Source organism: Macrobrachium rosenbergii, chromosome 53, assembly GCF_040412425.1.
Source record: "Macrobrachium rosenbergii isolate ZJJX-2024 chromosome 53, ASM4041242v1, whole genome shotgun sequence".
Taxonomy (NCBI): Eukaryota; Metazoa; Arthropoda; class Malacostraca; order Decapoda; family Palaemonidae; genus Macrobrachium; species Macrobrachium rosenbergii.
This window is the reverse complement of record NC_089793.1, coordinates 27,402,824-27,428,608: the sequence shown is the minus strand read 5'-3', so window position 1 is coordinate 27,428,608 and position 25,785 is coordinate 27,402,824. Positions and strand designations below refer to the sequence as shown.

The 25,785-nt window shown below is 39.0% G+C and overlaps 1 protein-coding gene across 1 annotated transcript in view; it reads left to right on the top strand.

The window, feature by feature from the left end:
• The window catches only part of LOC136834096 (tyrosine-protein phosphatase 99A-like), a 582,738-nt gene that overhangs the window by 430,698 nt on the left and 126,255 nt on the right, over positions 1–25,785 (top strand). The window contains 2 exon segments of the mRNA XM_067096352.1: positions 20,590–20,693; positions 20,696–20,786. Of these exon segments, the coding sequence (XP_066952453.1) occupies positions 20,590–20,693; positions 20,696–20,786 (195 nt within the window).

Sequence of the window (25,785 nt, the reverse complement as noted above, 5' to 3'; positions counted from 1 at the left end):
AGTCATCGCTGTCTCATGAGTATGCTCGTAGTAGCTTGCAAATGGCACTGAATAGCCAAATCTTTGGAATTATTTGGTCTTTTCACTCATTCGTAAGTTACCTGCGCTCATCTACCTATCCTTTGTCGTAAAGCATCTTAATTGTAACACCAAGCAGTAGAATCTTTTGCGTCAGAGTGTCCGTTCTTTAAAACATATTCTGATGCCTTTGTACGTCCAGGGCCCTCGGGAGGTCTCCTGACCACAGTCAGCCTTTGAAACGTCACTCTCACGCAGTAGTCTAGTCAAAGCCTTGCGTTCCCAAGAGAGCAAACGCTAACTGGCTTTAGAATTCACATTTTCTCTCGAATTTCGAATAGTTTTGAAGCCTTCATTGTTAATTAGGCTTTTGAGCGCCTCGTCAGGTACAGCTCGTGGTCTGAGGATCATGCTCTGGGACCCTCCTAGAACCTCCTGGAACCCTCCCGGAACCTCCTAGAATCTCCTCGAACCCTCCTGGAATCTCCTGGACCCCTCATAGAACCCACCTGGAACCCTCCTCGAACCTCCTAGAACCCTTCTGGAACATTCTGGAACCCTCCTAGAATCCTTCTGGAACATTCTGGAACCCTCCTGGAACCCTCTTTGAACCTCCTGGAACAATTTTGGAACGAGAGAGGCTGTCGTAGGGAAGAACTTTTGTCCTCAGGGAGTTGAAAGAAACTTTTCATAATGGCCCTTGATTTAAGATTCATTTTGTTGTGCTGTTAATGAAACCTGGGTTGTTTTTGTTGTTGTTGTTGTAATTGCGCGTGCACGAGCACGCACAGAGCGCCAGAGAAAATCTTTCAGACAGAACACATTCACTTGGAGCTGATGCTTTCAAATTAGCTTGGTAGAATGTCAAATTAACTCGCTAGAGTGTAAACAGAATATACCCAACTGCTTAACAATGTATACCTAATTTAGTAGCTTTAGCTTGGGGATTTCATTAAAAAATATGTTGATATTACCTTGTCAGGTATTAATTATTTATATATAGGTGTTATATATATATATATATATATATATATATATATATATATATATATATATATATATATATATATATATATATATATATATATATATATATATATATATATTATATATATATATTATATATACATATATATATATAATTATTACACACACACATACACATATATATATATATATATATATATATATATATATATATATATATATATATATATATATATATATATATTTGTGTTTATGTGGGGAGAGAGAAAGAGTGTGTGTGTCTTCTTACGATATATCTGAACGTTGATGGTCAACGTTTCCGTTCGATATTATCTAGGACTTGTAGTAAAGTATCCGAAATACCTGTGGTAAGAAAACCATACATGGAAAGCTCAAAAAAACAGTTTAATCATTTTAAACAATACTTTCTTATACAGTGACATAAATAGTAAAAAGTATCAGTATTAATCAAAATGACGATAAATCAGTTTCTAAGTCTCCTCTCTCTCTCTCTCTCTCTCTCTCTCTCTCTCTCTCTCTCTCTCTCTCTCTCTCTCTCTCTCTCTCTCTCTCTCTCTCAGCGTACGTTTCACTGGCAGAGTGCCAAGATTGGCGAGCGACCTAGGTCACAGTAAATGCAAAGGAAAGTTTTAAGCTGACCTCCTTTTTGCTATGGATTTTTAAACAGGAGAGGTTTTCAATCCCTATCCTGTTTTAGTGCAAGTTCCTGTTTGTAAAAAAAAGAAAAATAGTTCATTGACCTTGATAGTATAGTAAATGAATCTATATGATTAGAGATTTGTTGAATTTCATTCCTTTTTTTAAGGTTTTATCGTAATTTTTAAAGTTGGTGTCCTCCTCCTCCTCCTCCTCCTCCTCCTCCTCCTCCTCCTCCTCCTCCTCCTCCTCCTCCTCCTCCTCCTCCTGAATTAATTGATTGATTTCTTGATAATCTTTATGCGTCAATTCCCCTGAAATTTTAATAAATAGTAAGCCTTCAATGAATTTGTTATTAATCATCTTCCTTTTATTGTATAAATAATTTTCAGTTTAATGGACACTCCTATCTTTTATTTCCTTATAAGTTTTTGTTTTGTATACTGATTGAAGCGTACACTAATTTCCTATTTTCAGCGTATATAAAGCTTTTTTATAACATCATTTAATGACATTCGAAAAAATTACGAACAATAACTGACATGGATAAAGCGGCCTGTTGATGTTCCGAATGAGTGTTGATATCAGCGTCTCCAAAAATACACAAGGCTTTGATTATTTCCTCAGATGTCAGATTCCCCTAAGAACCTTGTTGTCAGATGTCCTGATAATTTTCAGTAATGACAGGCATTCAAATATTTGCCCGTCTTTACTCTCCAATAGCTTCCTTTTTTGAGTCTTTTTTTTTTTTTTTTTTTTTTTGCTGATAAGTGGAATGCCTTTCATTGCCAACATATTTCTGTTGACTTCCTTTAGACAAATTCCATAGTATCTTTTTTACCATATCAACTCTCCTTAATAAGCCTTCTATTAACATTTAGTTGGTTACGTTATTGTGCAAATTTTTATGGCATCTCGAACATTTAGTAATTAATAAGGAGTGCCTGAATAGTTTCTGTTGGTGCTAAGTTGCTTTATGGTATTATTAAGCTTAATGTTATCTTCCGGTAACTCTTAGAGTAAATTCTCGAGTACCCAAAAACAGTTTTTAACGCTAGGAATTCCTGGTATTGTTAGATCTAAATGCTTCCAGTGATGGAAAATTTCATTATAGCAGATCTATTCTTAGATGTATCTTCGTGTTCATGTCCAATAAGACATTTCCATTTTTTGTATTCCTACGGGGCATTGTCTGTTACGTTCCATTAACTTATTTTGTCAAATTTCCTCTTATCTCCGGTGTACTAAGTCGCCCGGTCGTTGTCCCTGTGTTTGATCTTATTGTGATATCTCCAATTGTGACATATTTAGTTTCGATGTCCTTCTGCAACCCCTGTTTCCTGATAGCATCATATATGGGATGTATCAGTCTGGTCTCCTGTGATTTGGCTCATCCTGTCCTAATGCCCTGTGGTATCCCATTGTCCATTCTGGCATCCCTTAGTATCACATAGCTTACTTTGATAGCCTAGCATTTCTTAGATCCAATTTGGATAGCCTGTGTTGATACAAATCCCTTTTTGTTGGTCTTTGGTGTCTCAGATCCCATTCTGATGGCCTGCGATGTGGCAGGTGAAATTCTGATGGCCCGCGGTATCTCGGCTCTCATTCTGATAGCCTGTGGTGTGGCAGATCCAATTTTGATAGGCTGTGATGTGGCAGATCCAGTTCTTATAGCTTGTGATGTGGCAGATCCAATTCTGATGTGCAAATCCAATTCATATGGCCTGTGGTATCTCAGATCATGTGTGATGTTTCAGATCCCGTGTGGTATCTCAGATCCTGTGTGATGTTTCAGATCCCGTGTGGTATCTGAGATCCTGTGTGATGTTTCAGATCCCGTGTGGTATCTCAGAGCCTGTGTGGTGTCTCAGATCCCGTGTGGTGCCCTAGATCCCCATGTTGTGTCTCAGAGCCCATGTGGTGTCTTAGATCCCATGTGGTGTCTCAGGTCCCATGTGATGTCTCAGATCCCCATGTGATGTCTCAGATCCCCGTGTGGTGTTTCAGACCCCCATGTGGTGTCAGATCCCTTGTGGTGTCTTAGATCCCCGTGTGGTGTCTCAGACCCCCATGTGGTGTCTCAGACCCCCGTGTGGTGTCTCAGATTCCCATGTGGTGTCTCAGATCCCCATGTCGTGTCTCAGACCCCCCGTGTGGTGTCTCAGATTCCCATATGGTGTCTCAGACCCCCATGTGGTGTCTCAGATCCCTTGTGGCGTCTCAGCCCCCGTGTGGTGACTCAGATTCCATGTGATGTCTCAAAGCCCCATGTGGTGTCCCATATCGTATGTGGTGTCTCAGATCCCCATGTGGTGTCTCAGAGCCCCATGTGGAGTCTCAGAGCCCTATGTGGTCTCATATCGTATGTGGTGTCTCAGATCCCGTGTGGTCTCTCAGATTTCATGTGGTGTCTCAGAGCACCATGTGGTGTTTCAGATCCCGTGTATTGGACGCATGTTCATGTATAAACACACAACACATTTATACTATATAAGTGGTCATATGTATAAAGTACGTACTGCATCTCCTTAGTCTTGTATTTACCTGTTAATAGGTTAGGTATCACTTAATGACATGGGTCTAATAAACATGAATCTGCGTAGGGTTATTGTAAGACTAAAACAAAGTTACATAGATTATTTTCATTGAATACTTTGTCTTAATAGTGTAGTTATATACGGCATGCAAAGCATACTTCATTTGCATTACCCATTTATGTCAGAGTTCGATTTGGGTACAATTTACTCCAGCCGTATTATAATTGCTACTTTGATGTGTTAATGTAACTTTTTAGGGAAAGTTGTACAATATATATATATATATATATATATATATATATATATATATATATATATATATATATATATATATATATTATATAGATTTACAGATACATAAACGAAAAGGCTTCCACTGAGCACTGACCGTTTCATATAAATATCTTGAGCACTTTAAATAAAGATATATATATATATATATACTATATATATATATATATATTATATAATACCGGTATATATATATATATATATATAGATAGTAGATAGATAGTCCAAGATATTTAAAGAATACCGGTCCAGTGTTCCTACAGTGGAAGCCTTTTCTGATATGTACCTGTAAGTAACAGTAAAAATTCTAAAAATTCTTTATCAATTTTTTCCTACGTGCGAAATAATGTCCCAAGACATATCAAGCACAGTGGAGAGACATGCTTGTCATAGAAGGCGTTGCACTCGTGTTGCCGTTTCTTGCAGTTGACTGGTACTCTGCACACACACTCACAGGTAACTCCAAGCATGCAATTGCAGCATCCCCAGGGTAATCACTGAACGTGCAGCCAAAGAAGCGTTCGTTCTGTAATGTGCTCGTTTAGAAGCTTTGCGGCCTCCGTTAGAGGCTATTTATTTTAATAAAGCCATGGGTGATTACTCAGAAGATGCTGCGTGGCCTGGCGTTGGGGAGAATATTAGCAGTACGTCAACATAACGGAATTTGTTTCTAGGGGAAAAGTAAATCAAATGTTTGGCGGGCAGCGCACAGGTCATTCACTGGGCAGCAGAGAAGGAAAACAAAACCCCACTTTTGCACCCCTAGCGTACCCAAAATCTACTTCAATTTGGGCTACTTGTTGTTTATTTGGGTTGCCTGCGACGATGATTTAATTACGAGGTCTGTGTCCTTACGCGGTGGTCATTCGTTAATGGAAATAACAACGAAATTCATTTTGATAAGCCAAAATCGATCAGAGTTTGTAGATAGACCACTTCTCCGGGAGCCTGGCTGGTGTTGCGGGCAAGAAAGGCGTAAAGTGCGTTCCAGTACTGTGTTTCCTGAACTACGTTAATATTACATGTGTGTCATTCAGACTCCCTTTATTTTACGTGAAAATGTCAGTGTTGCGATGTTATTTCGTAAAAAAAACGCAAAGATTTACGAAGAACGAGGAAATGCGAGAGGAACGTCTTTTCAAAACACTACAGCTAGCAGCGTGGGATATCACGACCGGCCAATACAATACTTAGTCCTGCTGCGAACATGGGCGAGTGAGGGTGTAACTGGATTATTTCCTTGTAACCAAATTTTGGATGGATTTTTACCATGACTTTCCGTCGTGTATCGTTTAGTGTGTTGTTAATATGCGTAGTGTTAGTGAGCAGCAATGTCGACGACGAAGAGAAAGGTATAGTTCATACATTTAAGGAGCCCAAAACTCGTCGTCGCTTCTTAGATCTGTCAATCTTGCCCGAAGCCACGACTTTTTTTTTTTTTGTCATGTTTTGTCATCCGAAAGGGACCTGGCGAAGGAGAAGCCTTCTTGTTGTCATGATTGTCTCATCCTTTATTATATATCGAACTCCCGATGCGTCGGGGGGTTAGCATTTCCGAGCGGGAGTCGTTCTTCGTCAAGTTTTGTCAGGAGGGGATATATATATTGTGCGTGCGTGCGTTCGTGTGTGGGATCCACTGACCTTCTCTACGAAAAATCAATATCAGTCCAAAGGTTGCTCGGTATTATGGTCCTTAATAATGCCCATTCAGTTGGCATTTCAGTGTGTCTCTCTCTTTAGTATCCCTGTAGTTCCTGTATGTCAATAATATGTCGTTAGTGATGTCCTCCTATGGGCACCTGAACCTGTGGATAAATGTAACTAGTTTTTGGACACAGGAAGTGAGTGAGTGAGTGGGCCTTTTAAAACCACCCATTTGTTTACAAATGCCTTCCGGCCGTGACCATTACCCAGCATAAAAGTTTATGGATGCATATGGATGAAATGAGAGTCGTATGGAAATGCGGGATAATTTTTAATGAAATATATTACCCAGTTTTTGTTTTCCATATCGAACTCGGGCCTGTCTGGACACTGAACTTGGATTAAGCCCTGATATAGATATGTATATTTTTTATTCTACCCTTCCCACATTAACATAAGTAAATTTAGGGCATTATTTCAGCATTATAGCGCCCGCATTGTCATGCACCATGGTATGATGATATATATATCCATAGTATTGACCTACCAGAATAATGAACAGCTGTATAATAGTCTTGATAGCTAAGGCCTATTATTAATGGCGGGGATGCTTTGGTTCTTAACCATACGGATAATCGAAAAATTTGAGCCGATCGCTAAGGCCTATAATTGAATATTTGTTCGAAAAATTTAGCTAATGAAAGACAAGGAGGCATTTGGCACCATTCTGAAGCGTCACTACCCAAAAAAAAAAACCTGCATTTGAAAACTAAATTTGCACGCCCTTGTAACAAAGACCGGTAAATCACTACTATTTTCTAATAACACTGACGATGCGGGCATCAAATTTAGCACATATATGTTTACTCATATAATTTTTCGTCAAAATGCCAGGCTGTTGCAGATTTAAGCCTTTTGAGTGGTATATATATATAGGTCTCTGTGAGTTGGTCAGATTGGATGTCGGGTTGAGGGTGGGAATAAGTAATCCTCTGATCCGTTTACATTAAGCGGCGAATATGTTATGTTGGGGAAGGTTAACATTGATTCTCTCTCTCTCTCTCTCTCTCTCTCTCTCTCTCTCTCTCTCTCTCTCCTCTCCTTCAGTTCCTTCTGCTCTGTCGTCGTAACCTAGGGCTGATGTGTGATTGGTTAACAACATTCGACTTGACAGGTGACTTACACAGCCGATCAGTATCGTCGACTGGCGAATGAATTATTGTCAGACGATATACTATCCTTTACCACGATGCCCTACAGCGCATGTATGTATGTATGTATGTATGTATGTATGTATGTATGTGTATGTGTATGTATATATATATATATATATATATATATATATATATATATATATATATATATGTATATATATAGTTAAAAAAATACAGAAAACACATTGTCGTCGTAAGTAGTGTTTTTTTGGAGTCTTTATACATATAGACTATCTTGTGTGTGTGTGTGTGTATGTATGTATGTATGTATATATATATATATATATATATATATATATATATATATATATAAATGAATGTCTTTTACTGTAATCTAGCAATTTCTTTGATGTTAAAAGACATATATATATATATATATATATATGAGAGAGAGAGAGAGAGAGAGAGAGAGAGAGAGAGAGAGAGGTAGTAGAGAGAGAGCAGTTATCGTGCATGGTTTTCAGATGCAGTGGTAATAATGATACTATGCCTTTCATTCTTCTTTGTCATCACGATAATCGTCGATTACATATTAATATTAATGTCTGTCGATAGTGAAAGTAAGACACTGCTTCGTTTGTGTTCAGTAAGCACACAAACGAAGAAAATGTACCAGCAGGTTTTTTTTTTATGTTTTGTTTGTTAAATTTACCACCCTGATATCGTACGGGCCTATATTACTATTATGCCTAATATGAGATTTTGTCTTTTTCTAATTGCATTACGGAATTATCATAAGTTTGGCAACAGTAGTTGAATATACTAGCATTCTAAAATGGAAATAAATAGCCTACAGTAAATATTTACATTACCAATAAATAAAAAAAAAATCTTGATGTTGCTCCATCACAAAGACTGTGGGCGGACTACTTTGACCGTGCGCGCGCACGTGTTTGTGCGCATGGAAGGAGAGAGCGAGAGAGAAAACTATGAACTACGGTATTTTAGCTTTTTTGTGTGTTTTTTCACCGATTGCTTTAACCTTTAACAAGACAAAAGAAACATGGTAGAATTGCGACTATTTAGTCATTAACCGTTAAAATCGCTTTTATTGGCTGTACACGTACTAACGTTTAACCTTCTCGATATTATTGCACGTTGAGCTAGTTGGGCTAAAGGTTTAGCAACACCGAAAACCATAAGAGCAAAATGAGAAATGAGCTTATTGGTGTTACTCTGTAGGTCATATGATGGTTGTTTTAATTATGTGAGTTCCACAGTGCTTGCTGCATTTATTAGCAATATTTAATTTTAAAGAAAATCACGTTAGTTAAGCTAGGCCTAGCACCAGTTATCTTGTAATTAACTGCTCTGTATCTCAATGGTAAATCGAAGAAACAAAGATTCTTTAAATTATGTAGGTAACTAAGTTTATTGAGCATTTACTAAAAATGTTACAGATCTTGAACCTTGTGTAATTTAGATCTTGTAGGCCTACCTTTTTATGTATTTTGTAAACTTCATACGTTCGTAAGTAATAAGTTTAAAATTTTGCTAACGATTCGTGAGATGAATTTTGCCTTGGATGAAAAATAGTTACAGGTACCTCTGTTGCCTTCTGCCACTCTCTCTCTTAGCTCTCTCTCTCTCTCTCTCTCTCTCTCTCTCTCTCTCTCGTTTGTGTGTGTTTTGGGTGCATACTAAATTGGTTTTACGTACATCACACACGTTATTAATTTTTATATAGTAATTTCACTAGAACTCCGAATTACTCTTGCACACTCGATTTTCGTAAAGGGCTGAAAGCTTATCACCTGTAGGCCTAAGGAGTGACGCTGCAAAGAACCTGGAGTACTAACTACAGCGCTCTGAACTGTGTACATTTTAGGCAATATAGTACCGTAACTCTCTTAGGAGCCTTAGCTTAGTAACTGATAGAGGTACCCTGCTTATTGTATAGTGAAGCAAGCACGCAGTTATCTTGTTGCCATGTATGGCCTAGATCGTTTCTCTCTCTCTCTCTCTCTCTCTCTCTCTCTCTCTCTCTCTCTCTCTCTCTCTCATGTCTCACTATGCGTCTGGTCTGCCAGTCAGCAAGTCGTGTGTGTCCGTTGCCGTGTGTCTGATATTGTTCTCGCCTTTTGTTTTGGGGAGTTTTAAAATGTCTCTTCCCACCTCCTCCCTCGTGAAACATGCTTGTTGGATCCGATCCAAAAACGAGTCTTGAAATGAATGGGTTGGAGGTAATGGGTGAGGATGGGTAGGGGTAAAGGAAAGGGAGGGATAGGTAGGGTGGGACTAAGACAAACCAAGAGGAAGACAGGGAGAAGAAAAGAGATCATTATTTCTCATTATTCTTTTGTCATGTTTGCATGGTCTCTCTCTCTCTCTCTCTCTCTCTCTCTCTCTCTCTCTCTCTCTCTCTTCTTCTTCCCTTTGTTTGCTGGCATTTCTCCATATTTGTCTCCATGTACTCTTCCTATCCCGAAATTTTTCTTCTTCTGTCTTCACCTTCTCGCAAACGCTGTTACATCTCTAGCTCCCTCAGGAGAGTATCCCAGCCTTATTATATTTCTTCCCCAACTCCATATCTGTTTTCTCTCTTAGTAATTGGTCCATGGCCAGCTGGGTATATAGCCCTAGTCAGCATTCCTTCGGAGCAGTTAGCTACTATATTTAAAACGGTACAAATTCCTGAAAGTCTTTGTGCCTTAGCGGCCCTGTTGAAGGCAAAGTGCGGAAAGGGCGTTGAAGGGGAGGGTCTTCATCCCCTTTACCTCTCTCCTCCTCCTCCTCCTCCTCCTCCTCCTGTACGACGTCCTTTCTGTAGAGTCATTTAGTGAGAATAATGAATATTCATGCTCTTACCTAAAAATAAAAATAGGTTGAATTTGAAAATCAGTTTCATTTGAATAGTACCTGTTCTATTTTTCTCCCCAGGGTGTTTAAATTAGGTAGACATATCACCGCTGATGTTGTTAAATCTCCATCTGATTATTAAAATGAGCTTTTGTAAAATTAAAAGAAATTTCCCCAAATTGAAAGAAACATTCAGGCTACGTAAACATTTACTTTTGAATCCAGGGTGTATTTGCACCGCATGTTGTGGAATTTCCCATCTGATTGTTAATATTAAAATAAAAAGGAAAAAGAATTAAAAAGAACTTTTCCCCTTATTGAAAAAATTTAAAGAAACATTTAGGCTACGTAAATATTTACATATGATTCTAGGGTATATTTCAAATGAGTCTAGGGTATATTGCGTATGTTGCGAAACTCTTTGTTGTCGAATGTTACCGGCGAACGAAAAGCCAGGCGCCAAAAGTCAGGGACGCGCCAGTGGCACTGTGTATAAAAAAGTACTACCTTCTTTGTTTTTGCCTCGGGCTTATAATCCCCATACAGTGCCCTGTAGGGGATATTTTTTTTTTTTTTTTGTGAGGGGTGGGTTTGGCGTTTGGCATCTTTCGCTCTGGTGTCAGGTTATAGTTGATTCATGTGATTCGCCCTTGAAAGGGGTTAGCGTGGAATATTTTTTTTTTTTTTTAGTAAAATTTAACTTCAAAAGAAGAAATGAAAAATATAAAAGTAATTATATAGGTAGGCTATGTACATTTATATGCTGGCCATCTGTTTTTGTAAACAGGCCTAAAGTATTCACTCAGTGTGTCGTGTGTAGCCTATGTAGGCTATAGGCTATATAGGCCAATACATACATTCATGCATACATATATGTACGTTTACACACATATAGGCTATGTATATATATATATAATTATATATATAGTGTGTATATGTATATATGTATTTGAGGGTGTGCGCATGCGCAGACGCGTACTTGAATGCTTCCACGCTCCGTGCATTGACAAGCCTCCATTTTTCTCCGAAAATGGAGGACAGCCATCGACCTTTTTAAGAATGCTCTCGCCATTTAATTTCCGCAACGGGAAATTAGAATAGACAGGCTTCACGCATTTGTGTGGCTTTCATCTCGTCGTGGTTGAAGGCAGCGTCTATAATGATTCTGCATTTATTTATGTTTCTGAAAAGAATTAACTTTTTGAGGACGGAATGCTTCTAACCCTACATGTAGGCTACAACCTTGAGGTCTTCTTCATTTTGATGACAAGAAATGTTGACGATAACGGGTGACTTACGACAGAGTCCGAGTCTCTCTCTCTCTCTCTCTCTCTCTCTCTCTCTCTCTCTCTCTCAAGGAAAATATAACCACAAAGGGTTCTCTCTCTCTCCTTGCCAAGGAAAATATAATCACAAAGGGTTCTCTCTCTCTCTCTCTCTCTCTCTCTGCCAAGGAAAAATATAACAACAAAGGGTTCTCTCTCTCACTCACTCTTTGCCAAGGAAAATCTAACCAAAGGGTTCTCTCTCTCTCTCTCTCTCTCTCTCTCTCTCTCTGTCTAAGGAAAATATAATACAAAGGGTTCTCTCTCTCTCTCTCTCTCTCTCTCTCTCTCTCTCTCTCTCTCTCTCTCCAAATATAAATACAAAGGACCAACTATCATCACTGCTCACGTTTGCTCATGATTTACTTAAATGCTTTTGATGCAGACGTAGTAAAATGCTCTGTTAAAGTACACCATTCATTCATGGCAAAGCACCAGAAATGAACGTATTTTATGACTTTGCCTTTTGATGCCGGTTTTTCCTTTTTTTTTTTTTGGCCGTGTTATTGAAAAACCGAACCTTTGATACACACATGAATGTGATTTGAAACACTTGCCGAGCGAAATCTCTTCCCCTCCCTCCTCCCCCTCCTACCTCCCTTCCCTCCCCCTCCCCCTTGTGTACCGGATGTCTGGTAGATGAATGTTACAGGTGTGGGATTTATAGTTGTTTGTTTAGTTTGGCGAAATTACTAGGAATAAAAAATAGATACGGCAAATATAATGCAGTGAAATTGTGAGTGGTGAAGAGATCTATATTAAAATTACTTTGAAGGATAGACTGGTTGATTAAGTTACGTTTGAATGATAGTAAATTGCGTGCTGGCTTTACCTACTGTAAGCGCTGCGTATGTATATAATTATATTTTCTAAAAACTAAGCCTTTTTACCTATAAGGTATATTTTCAAAGAAAGTACTAGACATTCTCATTGACAGTGCAAGGAAGGTGGAGTATTGCTATTTTCTTGTTTGCTTGTGAACAAAAGTAAATAGCCTATGCACATAAAGGTGAAGTACATTATACAAGTTCATGTAGGCCTATGCTTACGTGCATTTATAGACTATACAGTGCATGTAGGATATATATTATATTGAATGTATTTGTATGCCTGTAAGTTCCTCGTTGGACGAGTCGGTAGAGTTCTCGGCTAGCACTCTGCTAGGCCCGAGTTCGAGTCTCCGGTCGGCCAATGAAGAATTAGAGGAATTTATTTCTGGTGATAGAAATTCATTTCTCGGTATTATGTGGTTCGGATTCACAATAGCTGTAGGTCCTTGCTGGTAACCAATTGGTTCTAACCACGTAAAATAAGTCTAATCCTTCGGGCCAGCCCTAGGAGAGCTGTTAATCAGCTCAGTGGTCTGGTTAAACTAAGGTCTACTTAACTTGTATGCCTGTATATAAATACACATATATAGCCTACATGTATAATATATACTACACTCTCTCTCTCTCTCTCTCTCTCTCTCTCTCTCTCTCTCTGTCAGCCTTTGCTGCATTTATGGTCCGACCAGTAGCCCCTCCAATTAGAAGTTTTTGACTCCGTGGCGTCGTAATTATAGGAACTTTTAGTAAGTTCGTTGTAAATGTGCTGGGTTTGGCCCGTCGAGTATTTTAGCTAAAGTGTTTTTTTTTTCTATTTCCTTATTACACTAAGTTTGAAGGTTCAGGGATGTGTTTAATGGCTCTCTCTCTCTCTCTCTCTCTCTCTCTCTCTCTCTCTCTCTCTCTCTCTCTCTAATATATATATATGTGCGTATATATATATATATCACATACACATGTATATACATATATATATATATGTATATATATATATATTTACGTATGTGTGTTTATAATTATGTATGCATATATATATATATTATATATATTTTGTAACGACCACCTCCGACCGTTACAATATTTATATTAAAAAATATGTAGGCCAGGTTATTTTCACCTGCCATGATCTGGGCCACAGTGGATTATATTCCAGAGGGCTGAATCACGTAGCACAACTGGAGACAAATAAGGAATACCCAAAGAGGGTTAAAGGTACCACCTGATAACCAATGAATAAGTCATTAAAAATCATACATTGGGAAATGAAACAGTCCCCGAAAAGCTGAATATTTAAGGGGGAAAAAAACTCGTTCCATAACAAAACACAAATGCTACCCACATTCGCCTAGCTGATTGTCCCTCTTAAGTAGAAAGGAAAGATAGTAAGGAAGAGGTTAGAATTAATCTCACATATTGTGTGCGTAATTAACTCTAGTACACGGCAGTGAGAGAAAATAGAAAGAAGAGAACCTTCAATCTACTCTTACAATTTATACAGTATCCAAAAAAAAAGTAATATTCACACTTATAATTGAAGAGAAGCACTGAAGCACTGCAGCAATAAGGCTGTCCAGGAGGCACGAAAAACACTGCACACTGGCAGGGTGAAATTCGGTGAATACTGACACGCGTCAGCGACGTCCCAAGTTAATATAACAATAATGTGTATACTCTTACCAGGTGTATAATTCAGAGGGAGCCTTTCCACGACTCTGAAGGACAAGGTAGAGCGGGTATAGCAGGTGAAAGTGGAGAACGCCGGGAGGGACAAGAGAAGGAAAATCCTCTGTAGGTAAAGGATTACGGCAAGCACCAAGGCGTCCCAAAAGTAATCCAAGGCCGTGATCTACCCCTCCCAAAGGTACTGCCAAAGCAAATCCGTAGGTCAAGCCATCTTTCTAAAGCAAAAGGGCCGAGCCCACTCCCGAAATCCGAATACTCGCCCAAAAGGTTCCCACAATTGCCGCAATGTAAGCGAGAACGAGGTAACAAGCGAAGGGCAGACGACCCGTCGAACGACCTAAACATGAAAAGATAAAACAGAAACAACACTCGTGGGCGAGGTACCACTTAAATACAGAAAAACCCGTGGTGGAGGGAAAAAGACCGTAATTCAGCTTTTCGCGACTGAGCAAAGCAAAGCCAAAATACTGCGTTAAGTCACGAATAATTTACATAATTATTACAGTATGTGTGTACAACAAAGTATATATATATATGTATATATATATATATATATATATATATATATATATATATATATATATATATATATATATATATATATGCACACTACACACAATACTATAAAAAAAAGTGTTGAAAGGCTTCAAAAAGATTGCAATGGGTATTCTAACAAAATCTCACTGTCCGATGTAGGTAGAATAATTATATCTCTTATAATGGTGACTGTTTGTTGTCTTTTGCCACCTCCGTAGATCAACCCTGACTGTTTGTTGACGGTCGGTGTTGAAAACTTTCCGTTTACAGTTTCCTCTTACCCTCTGTAACGGTGTAACCCATCTTTCTCCCCCTCTGATGCCAAGAAAGAGCAGGTGATGCTGTGTGAGAGAAACATCTCAGGCAGTTTTTGTGTTTGTATAATTATGTCTCTTTATTTCCTTTTTTTTCTCTTTCCATCTCCAGCTTTCCTTCTTTTCTCTTTCCATCTCAAACTCAATTGCATCTTGTTTATCTGTTAGTTTCTTTTCATTCTCCTTCCATCTCAAACTTTCCTTCCTTTTTTGATCTCAAACTCAAGAGGATCTCGTTTATCTGTTAGTTTCCTTTATTTTTCGTTCCACCTCCAACTCTCCTTCCTTTCTCTTTCCATCTCAAACTCAACTGCATCTTGTTTATCTGTTAGTCTCCTTTCTTTCTATTTCCATCTCAGACTTTCCTTCCTTTCTTTCTTCCTCTCAAACTTTTCCAAATTCCATCTCAAACTTTCCTTCCTTTCAGTCTCTTTCCATCTCAAACTTTCCTTCCTTTCTTTCTCTTTCCATTTCAAACTTTCCTTCTTTTCTTTCTCTTTCCATCTCAAACTTTCCTTCCTTTCTTTCTCTTTCCATCTCAAACTTGCCTTCCTTCCTTTCTTTTTTCATCTCAAACTTTCCTTCCTTTCAGTCTCTTTCCATCTCAAACTTTCCTTCCTTTCTTTCTCTTTCCATCTCAAACTTTCCTTCCTTTTTTCCATTTCTTTCTCTTTCTCTTTCCATCTCAAACTTGCCTTCCTTCCTTCCTTTCTTTTTTCATCTCAAACGCAACACCATCGGCTGAGAAATCAAATGCAAATTCGCACGAAATTTCTGTGGAGGTAATCGTGAGCGTCGCACATTCTGTCACACCTTTGTTTTGACGTTCTGATGTCGCCGTCTGCATTTGCTACGAGATCAGCCGCGATGATTATTGTGGGTCGGCGTTTGTGTGTGTTTATGGGGGATGGGGAGGGAGGGAGAGGAGGGAGTTGGCTGAGATGGGGGTGGGCGTAGGGTTTAAGAGCATCTAAGCGTAGTGAGTTTTGCGTAACTCATTCTCTTTGTGCGTATCGTGATATTTATGATGCCTGAAAGTGAATGTTGTCCCAGGCATTAAGTGAAGCGTAAAGTATTTTTTTTTTTTTACTAAAGGTACGACGACGCGGGGGATGATCTACAAAGTCTCTCTCTCTCTCTCTCTCTCTCTCTCTCTCTCTCTCTCTCTCTCTCTGTCCCAGGCATTAAGTGAAGCGTTAATGAATTTACTACAGGTACGACGACGCGGGATAATCGACAAAGTCTCTCTCTCTCTCTCTCTCTCTCTCTCTCTCTCTCTCTCTCTCTCTCTCTCTCTCTCATAAGTTAAATAAGAGGCTATGAGCTGGGGTGTGGATGCATTTTGTATCACAGTGCCCTTCCTCAATTTGTAACCCCGCATAAAAACTGCCGTGTTGGAGCGTCAAAATTATTCGCGGTTTTGCAGCAGTCCTTTGGCTGAAGCATCACAGCGCTCGGGAAAAGGGGGGGAGGGGGTAAAGGGAAGATTTATTTGGCTACAGTAGAGATAGGCAGTTTCTGTGCGGTGTTGTGAGTTTGGGTAGTTTGTACAAGATAAGTCAGGTTCCAATTTTTGGCTTTGCCACCTTTGCCCTGGTATTATTATTATTATTATTATTATTAGGTGTTTGTGATAGTATTCGTCACCTTCTGTTGCTACCGCTATTACAGTAGTAATGAATTTCTGCAATTTCTGTTTCGGAGGCGATTTTTCTTCATTTATGTCTCTGCTGTTTACTTTGTGAATAAAGGTGTAAAGGATTATCACTGATAGTAGCATCCTCCTCCTCCTCCTCCTCCTCCTCCTCCTCCTCCTCCTCCTCCTCCTCCTCCTCCTCCTCCTCCTCGCAAAATACTACTACTACTATTACCAAATGGCGATGTTAAGGTATGCTTATAACTCGTATTTTTATCTGGTGTATAAATAGCTGGCATTTACGTTATGTGGTCGAGGGCGTCTCTTAAGGGTTTGGCATCTCCTCAGTATTTATAGATCGAGTCGGATTATTTTTTTTTTATTATGTATTTCCCTCCCAAGTGGCACTTGTGGAGATGGACAGCCTTCTGCGTTGACTATTTATCTTATCAAAAATTCCTTTTCTGGTATTTTGGGAGTCGGAAACGGCCTGTGAGATTCCAATGAACGTACGACAACGTAGGTGTGAATATCTTTCTTGAGTGGGTTTTTTTTCTGAGTGGTATAGTGTCTTTTCAGTAGTAAAGAATGTTTTTTCGATTTTTTTATATTTCTTTTAATACACTTTACTTCGTTTAGATTTGGGCTACATTATTTTGAGCCCATTCATCACTTTTTTTTCTTTCTGATTAAATCTCACGTTGTTTTTATCACCTTGATGTGGTTGGATAGGTACTAAGCACGTTTTTACAAAAACGGCTGAAAATGGCAGAGATTTATAGCTCTCTCTTGTCTACTTTTTCCCTGATGGAAATATCTTTTCATCTACCTGTTACCAATTTCTAAAGCCATAGATCTACTTGTTACTAATTTCTTTAAGCCGTAGATACCAATTTGGCTTCAAATTCCAAGTCTTTGTTCGGTTATTAGTGGGTCATAGGCTGAAGTTGGATTCAGGTGGCGTTAAATAAGTGTTCAGTTTTTCTTTATTTTTCCCAATTGATGGTTAGTATCTTCAGCATTTAGTGGCCAGTCGTTTAGCAATTCAAGTTTACAAAAGGGATTCTCTCTCTCTCTCTCTCTCTCTCTCTCTCTCTCTCTCTCTCTCAGATTAGTTGATATCAGAGATTGCGCCCCCTGCAATCATTGATTGGTGTTGAATGTGTTCATTTTGTTCTTGCCATTAATTTGTATTGCTCTCTCTCTCTCTCTCTCTCTCTCTCTCTCTCTCTCTCTCTCTCTCAATTGAGATACTTGCAGCTAGCTTAGTTTCCTGTGAAATTTTTTTAGCTTTTTAGTTATCCGAAGTTTGGTTGAAACTATAGAACTAGAGCTATATTACCAGACAAGCTGCATGCCCTTACAGTTATACCACTAGTACATCACCTTATCCTAGAACGGAAACCTTTACTATATTGTTGTTAATAGGCTCCCTGACCTTTCGTCTGCCTTACTTGGAAGTATTTGCAGCGTTGGCGAATTTCATCATGTTAAGTCTAAGCAAATATCGTGTGTTATCAACAAAAGTCACTGACCGCTGTGCCACGAATTTGATGTTAATTATTTAAAGTTGTGTGTGATTGGTCTGTTCTATGCAAATTTTTCTCCACTTATAGTATTTTATTCTTAGTTAACTTATTCTTCTGTGAGAAAGTACTCATACTAATAATAGTGATAATAATTTGGAACTTTCGTCAGTATTGACTTTGGTCCGTCCAAATGTCTTTTAAAGGTTATTGGAATACTAGGAGAAATTGATACCTGTAGCATTGTAAATCAAGGGTATGACTGGTGAGACATTTACGAGATAATGAAAGGTCATAAAGCTACGCTGGATTATATGAAATCCAGTTGCAAGGTCCTCTAGACATCAGAATTATAATTTTGTAGCTGGAGGTGGCCATGACAGAAAGACCAAGAAAAACTTATTCTTATGAGATGCTACGCACACACACATATGTGTGTGTGTGTGCACGCGTGTGCGCAGGTGTGTGCGTAACTGTAATTCATGATGAATCATTTTTAGAATATTTCCAGAAAGCCAATTACAGAGGGCATGACAGTGCACCTTGTATTTCGTAAACCTAGCGATTAGTGTTCCGGTTGAGAACAGGCTGTGACCAGGAGGTTATTGTGAATGACTGAACGCTTTGTCGGTTCTTTTGTCACTGTAGTTACATTGCTTTTTTTTTTTTAAGAAAGAAACTGTAGTTGTGCTATAACTGATGAAATTTTACCGAGAGCATCATTCGATGCACCATCTGATCCGGCTCCGTAGGGACGATAGTTTCGTCATTGCGCCTCATGCGGTGCATTGTAGGCATTGCTTAAGGTTCTTTGCAGCGTACCTTCGCCCCCTAGCTCCATCCCCTTTTATTCCTTATACTGTACCTCCGTTCATATTCTCTTTCTTCCATCTTACCTTCCTCAACGCTTTCCTAACAATTGTTTCCAAGTGCAGCCGCGAGGTTTTCCTCCTGTTACACCTTTGTAACCTTCCTGCCAGTTTCAGTTTTGGCTCTGAATGACCTCATAGGTCCCAGCGCTTGGACTCTGGTCTAAATTCTGTATTCTGTTCTATTCTGTTCTGAGGGTTTCAAGTTGTCGGTTGCTTTGTCAAGAAGTAAAGTTGTCGAGTTATGTATATTACATTTATTATTGGCTTTTATGTATTTATTTATGTTACAGCTTTATGCTTTTTCAGATATTACTCTCGTCAGTACTCTTTTCGAAGCTTGTGTTTATAGAATTTTCACTTTGGAAATGTTTTCATATTTATATGATAATAATAACAATAATAACTTACTTTGGGAATGTTCTAATATTTTTATAATAATAAACAACGATAATAATAATAATAATCATAATATGGGAATGGGCATATATTTTTACAATAATAATAATTATAATTATAATTGTAACAATAAAGAACCTGTAACCTACCACAAAAAGAAGGTAAAAATAAAACTCAAAAAGTTATACAGGAAGCCATTAGAGGTAGAAAGAATCTTCTAGTCTTCTCTTTTTTTTCCTCAGCGCTGGAGATAAACACTTCTTGTGTTAGCAAGTCCGCCAGGCGATGCTATGTAAGAAAGAAAAGCCTAATTTGAGCTTAGAAGGGGGTCACGGGAATGCGGGAATGTGCCCTGGAGAGGTGGGGAAGCCCCTGGGGAGGGGGCTAAGGGATGGGGGAGGTTGGTTTGATGGTTGATGACTGGGCTTGGTTTGTCTATCCTTAGTTTCTAAGCTGAATGGTGTCGGTCGGGATTTCTTTGTGCGTGTTTATCCAAGTGAGTGAAGAAGCTCAATATTTACTTTAACGCTACGGTTAATGCCTTGGTTTTTCCTGTTTTTTTTTTTTTTGTGGGGGAAGGGTGGGGGCGTAGGGCGTTGGGCCGGTCTTTAAGGGGAAGGGGGTGTGGGTATGTTGATATGTTTTTGGGGAAGCTAGAAGACATAGTAGAAGTTTAGTTAGTTTTTTGCGTTTTATGCGTATGTTTTCCTTAGCCTTTCGCGTGTTTGTTTTGATATAGTCGGTGGGGAAATTGCTATTCTTTGAAAATAACCTCTCTCACCTCTCTCTCTCTCTATTTATTGACCTAGTGGTTCGATCACAAGAAAACAAATATGTCCGAATGGCAGATGTGCCTTCAGGTTATTTTGGCAATTATCTGAATTCATAGCTCACAAATTTAGTTCTGAACGCTGCTAATGGATTACGTAAATATTGGCGTTGAAATTGGTAAATATTATTGTGTGTGTGTGTGTTTGTATTATAATATATATATATATATATAGTCCTCCTCCTATATATATATATATATATATATATATATAGAGATCTATATATATATCCTATATATATATATATATATAATGGGTCCGTGTGTGTCTGTGTGTGTACCGTATGTAAGTATATATAGTATGTGTGTACATTTAGGTATGTATGTATAGTATGTGTGTGCGTATGTATGTCTGCACATAACAAACCAGTTTGAATAAATTGAAAACTACTGTTACCACCACCGCTAATTTGTAATTGCATTATGCATTGTCCATGCTCTCACGAAGACTGATCTAACCAGACGTTTCCCTCTCTCTCTCTCTCTCTTTGCAGTTCCGGGCCCGCCGGAAAACCTGGAGGTGGTGGCTGTGCACGACCGCTCGGTAGACTTGCGGTGGGCCGAGCCCACGGAGCCGAAACGTATAGGCCTGGGCTACTGGAGTCTGGCTACATGCAGGGCAATGTCACCACCTCTGTTAAAACTGTCCACGCGAATAGCGCCGATATCAACTTCTCTCTCCACGAACTTGGTGAGTATTAAAGTCTTGTTATATTTTCAGACCCGAAGTCTTGTTTATTTTTTATTTACACGAATTTAGTCATTGTTGTGTCTTGTTATATTTGCAGATCCCAAGTCTTTATTTATTTATGTTATTTATTGCTATTGGAGGTTGGAAGCTCGTAGGTGGTAAGCTACGACTTTCTGGTTTTATTTGCAGGCCCAAAGTCTTTATTTATTCTTTATTTATTTGTTGCTTTTAACGGTTGGAGGTCCGTAGGTCGTAAGGTGCGATTTTGTCGTTTTTTAATTTTTATTTATTTTTCAAAGGGTATGAAAAATTCTTTGTGTTGTTTTTAAAACTGTCATGTTCCCACGGTTTCTCTGAAAAAGCATCGTAACAGATGACTGTTTTAACCCGGTTCAGTTGTCATTTTTTTTTTTTTTACAAAGGGAATGAGGAATTTTCTGTAATGTTTTTAAAACAATCTGGTTGCCATTGTCTCTTTGAAAGCTGCAGAGAAAATGACTGCTTTCATCCAAATTTTAAATTTCATTAAGTAAAATACGTCAAGTAGTTTAAATGTGATGGCAGATTTTCGTCATAATTTACGTAAAGCTTCTGTGCAATTTTGCATTTGTTAAGTTATTTATCTGGAAGCTTAAGCTTTTGAACAAGAGATAGGAAATGTGTCAGAGTACTTGAATAATCTTCATATTATATTGTGCACCAAAACCACGTAAATCATCAGAGTAGCCTGTAAGGGGATTTTATTTTTTATTTTTTTCTTTCATACAAATCTGCCATAGTTTCTAAGTAAGCCACTTCGGAAGACCGTCTTGGAAATCTGGAAAGTCTACAGTGTTTAATAGTGATTTTTCGTCGTATCGTAGGCTTTATAGAATTTACATCTGGAAAAAAAACTATTTTGGACCTTCGTATGTTTTAGGATTATTTTGATCTAGTAAAATGATTCAAGAGCAACACTCCTGTTTCGCGTCTTTGAGCCTTTGATATGAAGGCTCAGAAAGCGACCCCACAGTCAAGGCTTTTAAGGCCTAAAGTCCGTCATCGATCCTGGGTGTCTGAGAGGATTCTATGGTGTGCTGTTAACTGCGTTGAGCACGTCGAGGAATGGCCACGACCTCTGTGGCCTTAAGGGATGTTCATTTCTTTCTGATTTCAATTCCCGAAAGTCTGCTTTTTCTTCATTGAAACTGCAAGGTGCTGAACAAGAATTAGTATACAGGAAACTTTTTCTCCATTGGAAACTGCAAGATACTGAACAGGAATTTAGGCTACAGGAAACACTTTTTCTGGATGGGAAACTGCAAGACATTGAAAAAGGACTAGGCAATAGGAAACTCTTTTTCTGCACTGGAAACTGCAAGATACTGAACAAGAATTAGTCTACATGAAACTTTTTCTGCATTGGAAACTACAAGACACTGAACAAGAATCAGGCTACTGGAAACTTTTTTCTGCATTGGAAACTACAAGACACTGAACAAGAATTAGGCTATTGGAAACTCTCTGTTTCTGCATGGGATACTGAACAAGAATTAGTCCACATGAAACTTTTTCTGCATTGGAAACTACAAGATAATGTACAAGCATTAGGCTACTGGAAACTGTTTTTCTGCATTGGAAACTGCGAGATACTGAACAGGAATTGGGCTACGGGAAACTGTTTTTGGAAACTGCAAGACACTGAACAAGAATTAGGCTGTAGGAAACTTTTTCTGCATTGGGAACTACAAGATGCTGAACAAGAATTGGGCTACTGGAAACTTTTTTTTTTTTTTTGGATTGAAAACTGCAAGATGCTGAACAAGAATTAGGCTATAGGATACTCTCTTTTTCTGGATTGGAAACTGCAAGATACTGAACAAGAATTAGGTTATAGGAGACTCTTTTTCTGTACTGGAAACTACAAGACACTGAACAAGAATTAGGCTGAAGGAAACTCTCTTTTCCTGCATTGTAATCTGCAATATACTGAACCAGAACTAGACTAAAGGAAACTTTTTCTGCGTTGAAAACTGCTAGACACTGAACAAGAATTAGGCTACTGGAAACTCTCTGGAATGGAAGCTGCAAGATACTGAACAGGAATTAGGCTATAGGAAATTGCAAGACACTGAAGTTTAATTAGGCTACATTGTTGCTGATCTGAGAGACAGGGGACTTGTGTTTTTAGTATTTATTTTTTCACGGGAAGTAATTGCATCAAATGTTTTTAATTACTTAGGGTTACATTTTGAAATGAACTTATTTCATGTCCATGCAAGTTATTCAGCGAGTTTAAATGTTTTTCCTAATCCAAGGTAGAAGGCCCACATGCTGTCATTCAACAAGGAATAATATTATTTGTAATTCAGCATACCTCATATTGCTAAGGGATCGAACGCCAGTCATTCAGGTATGGGCCGAACGTTTGGGAAAAGAACTTTCCGAGATGTATGACGAGTTTCTCTCGTCTTCCTGTTTAATGACATCCCCTAATTTAATTATGAAGAGCTTGAAGAGTGTGCCTCCTTGTCACTCGACTTATGATCCTCTTCCCCCCTCTCCTCCCGTCCCCCTCTTCCCCCTCCTATCTCCATCTCCCCTTCCCCTACCCCCTTTCTAGGAGAAAGTGGAGGGAGGAAGTGCAGTGTGAAGGAGAGGAGGTGAATGAAGATGAAAGCGAGCCCCTGTAATTGGCACGAAACTCTCCCAATTAAAGAGACGCCTTAATTGATGTTTTCAAGTTTCGTGATTATAATGTATGAAGAGGAGGGACGAAAGAAGGGCTGGGGGCCTTGGTTGAAGCAAGGTAGGTAGGGGAAAGTTTGAGGGAGGGGTGTTTATGGTGCTAAGACTTTATGAACACTTGGGGAAGGGGGTGGTTACCTTCCGGGGAATATGAGGGGTATTTGGGGTCATTGGAATATTAGGGGGAAGGGAGGACCTTTAGGGGGAGTATGGGGACGTATCGGTGACTTTGGGTACCTTCGGGTACCTTTGGTTTAGCGGGAACGGAAACAGGTCCTGTGAGGGTATTCTTTCAAGGCAGTATGGCATGTTTCGGAAGTCTCTGGACATCAGGAATCGTAGGGAGTGCTTTGATGTTATATACGCTATGTATTATGACCACCTTTGGTTCTGCTGGGGTTAAGGGGGTTGTTTTAGAGTTTGTGTACACTATGGAAAAGGGGTAGGGGTTGGCGGGGAGACGGCAAGGGCGGTTTCCCTTTTCGTCCTGAAACCAGAAACCGCACGTCGGCGTTCACTGGAAGAAGGAACCTGCTGCCATCTCTGATCTTCCAAAGCTCGATTGAATTATTAAGTCTCAGAGTCTCTCAAATGGGAATTGATTGATTGATTTGGTATCACAACCTGTCGTCCGAAATAAAAAAAAAGAAGTAAAAAATGGTGGCCTGCGTTGTTGGAACCTATAGCGGTGCCAGACGCACGATCACAGCTAACTTTAACGTTCAATAAAATAAAAAATACTGAGGCTAGAGAGCTGCAATTTGGTATGTTTGATGATAGGAGGGTGGATGATCAACATACCAATTTGCAGCCCTCTAGCCTCAGTTGTTTTAAAGATCTGAGGGCGGACAGGAAAAGTGCGGACAGACCGACAAACAGCCATCTCAGTAGTTTTCTTTTACAGAAGACTGAAAAGGGAGATTGCGCCAAGATTGCATCCAGATTGCACCCTAATTGATAACGTGGGTGAGATGGGATCATCGTATTTATAACTTGCTAAACCATCCAAAAACGGAATGGATTCTGGGAATATGTTAAGATGTTCCCTGTGCCGCCGGGTTTAGCCTGGGATGTGAATGACTGATGCTTGCTGAGCTGGGAGAGACCCCGGCTTAGGTGGATTATTCTCGGTTTCTATATTTGGTGGGCTTGGTATACCTTACCTGTTTTTGTCCACGGTAAAGAGAGTATAAATATATTCATATATCAACCTTATTAATGGCAAATATTAATCGTTGCTTTTCATGCGCTTTACACTTTTTTGTAATCAACAGCAAATTAAACGATAATTAGATGTATAATAATATGTAAAAATCATTACGTCTTAACTTCACTGTTGTATTCTATATCATTATTGTTAGGAAGTAATGATTCTTTCTAATGACCACGAGCCAGCTTAATCAAAAACATTTCTAATGAAAGTTTATCAAAGATATTTTTTATTTATTCGAGTTTAAATTCTAAACGCCTTTTTTATTCGATTTTAGAATTATTTTAAGATTTTCATTGCATACGTTTCATGGGTTTTCATGTATTTGGTTTTTGCATACAAAAACAAACAAACGAAAAATATAGTGTGTGGATATTATAATTGCTCGTTGTTGCAAACATTATGGCAAAGAAACAAAGAGAATGTATAGAGGGTCATTGATACAATTTACAGTCATCGAATATTTTACACTTTTGTTATGCGAAATTAATATCTCTTCCGTTTTTTTTTTTTTTGTTACAATCCAGAGAGTTGTCACGGTGTAAACAATTGCGTTATTGAGTGTGTGTGTGTGTGTGTGTGTGTGTTTTAGCCTCTTTGCTTGCTTGCTTGCTTGCCTCTGCGATTGTTTTGGGTATGAGATTACGCCGGTGTCACGGGATCCGTCCACTACGAAGCCACTGGGTGTAAACCCATACCCTTAGGGCTCGTGTGTCACTCCGCCTCGGCCCTGCCCCCTTCCTCTACCCCCTCCCCTCCCTAATAAACTTCCTCCTCCTCCTCCTCCTCCTCCTCTCCTCCTCCTCTCCTCCTCCTCTCCTCTCCATCTGCCTTTTCTGCCTTTTCCAATATTTAGTCTTTGCTCCTTTTTCCTCGTTTTCCTCCTCCTTTCCTTTCCTCCTCCCTCTCTCCATCTCCCTCTTCCCCACCTTCGTCTTCCCCTTCCAGTTTATTCTATACTCCTCTATCTCCCTCTCCATACACCTCTTTTCCCTTTAATCTTACTTCTTCCTTTTTGTTCTTACCTTACCTCCGTCCCTCTTTCTCTTCTCCTTGTTCTCT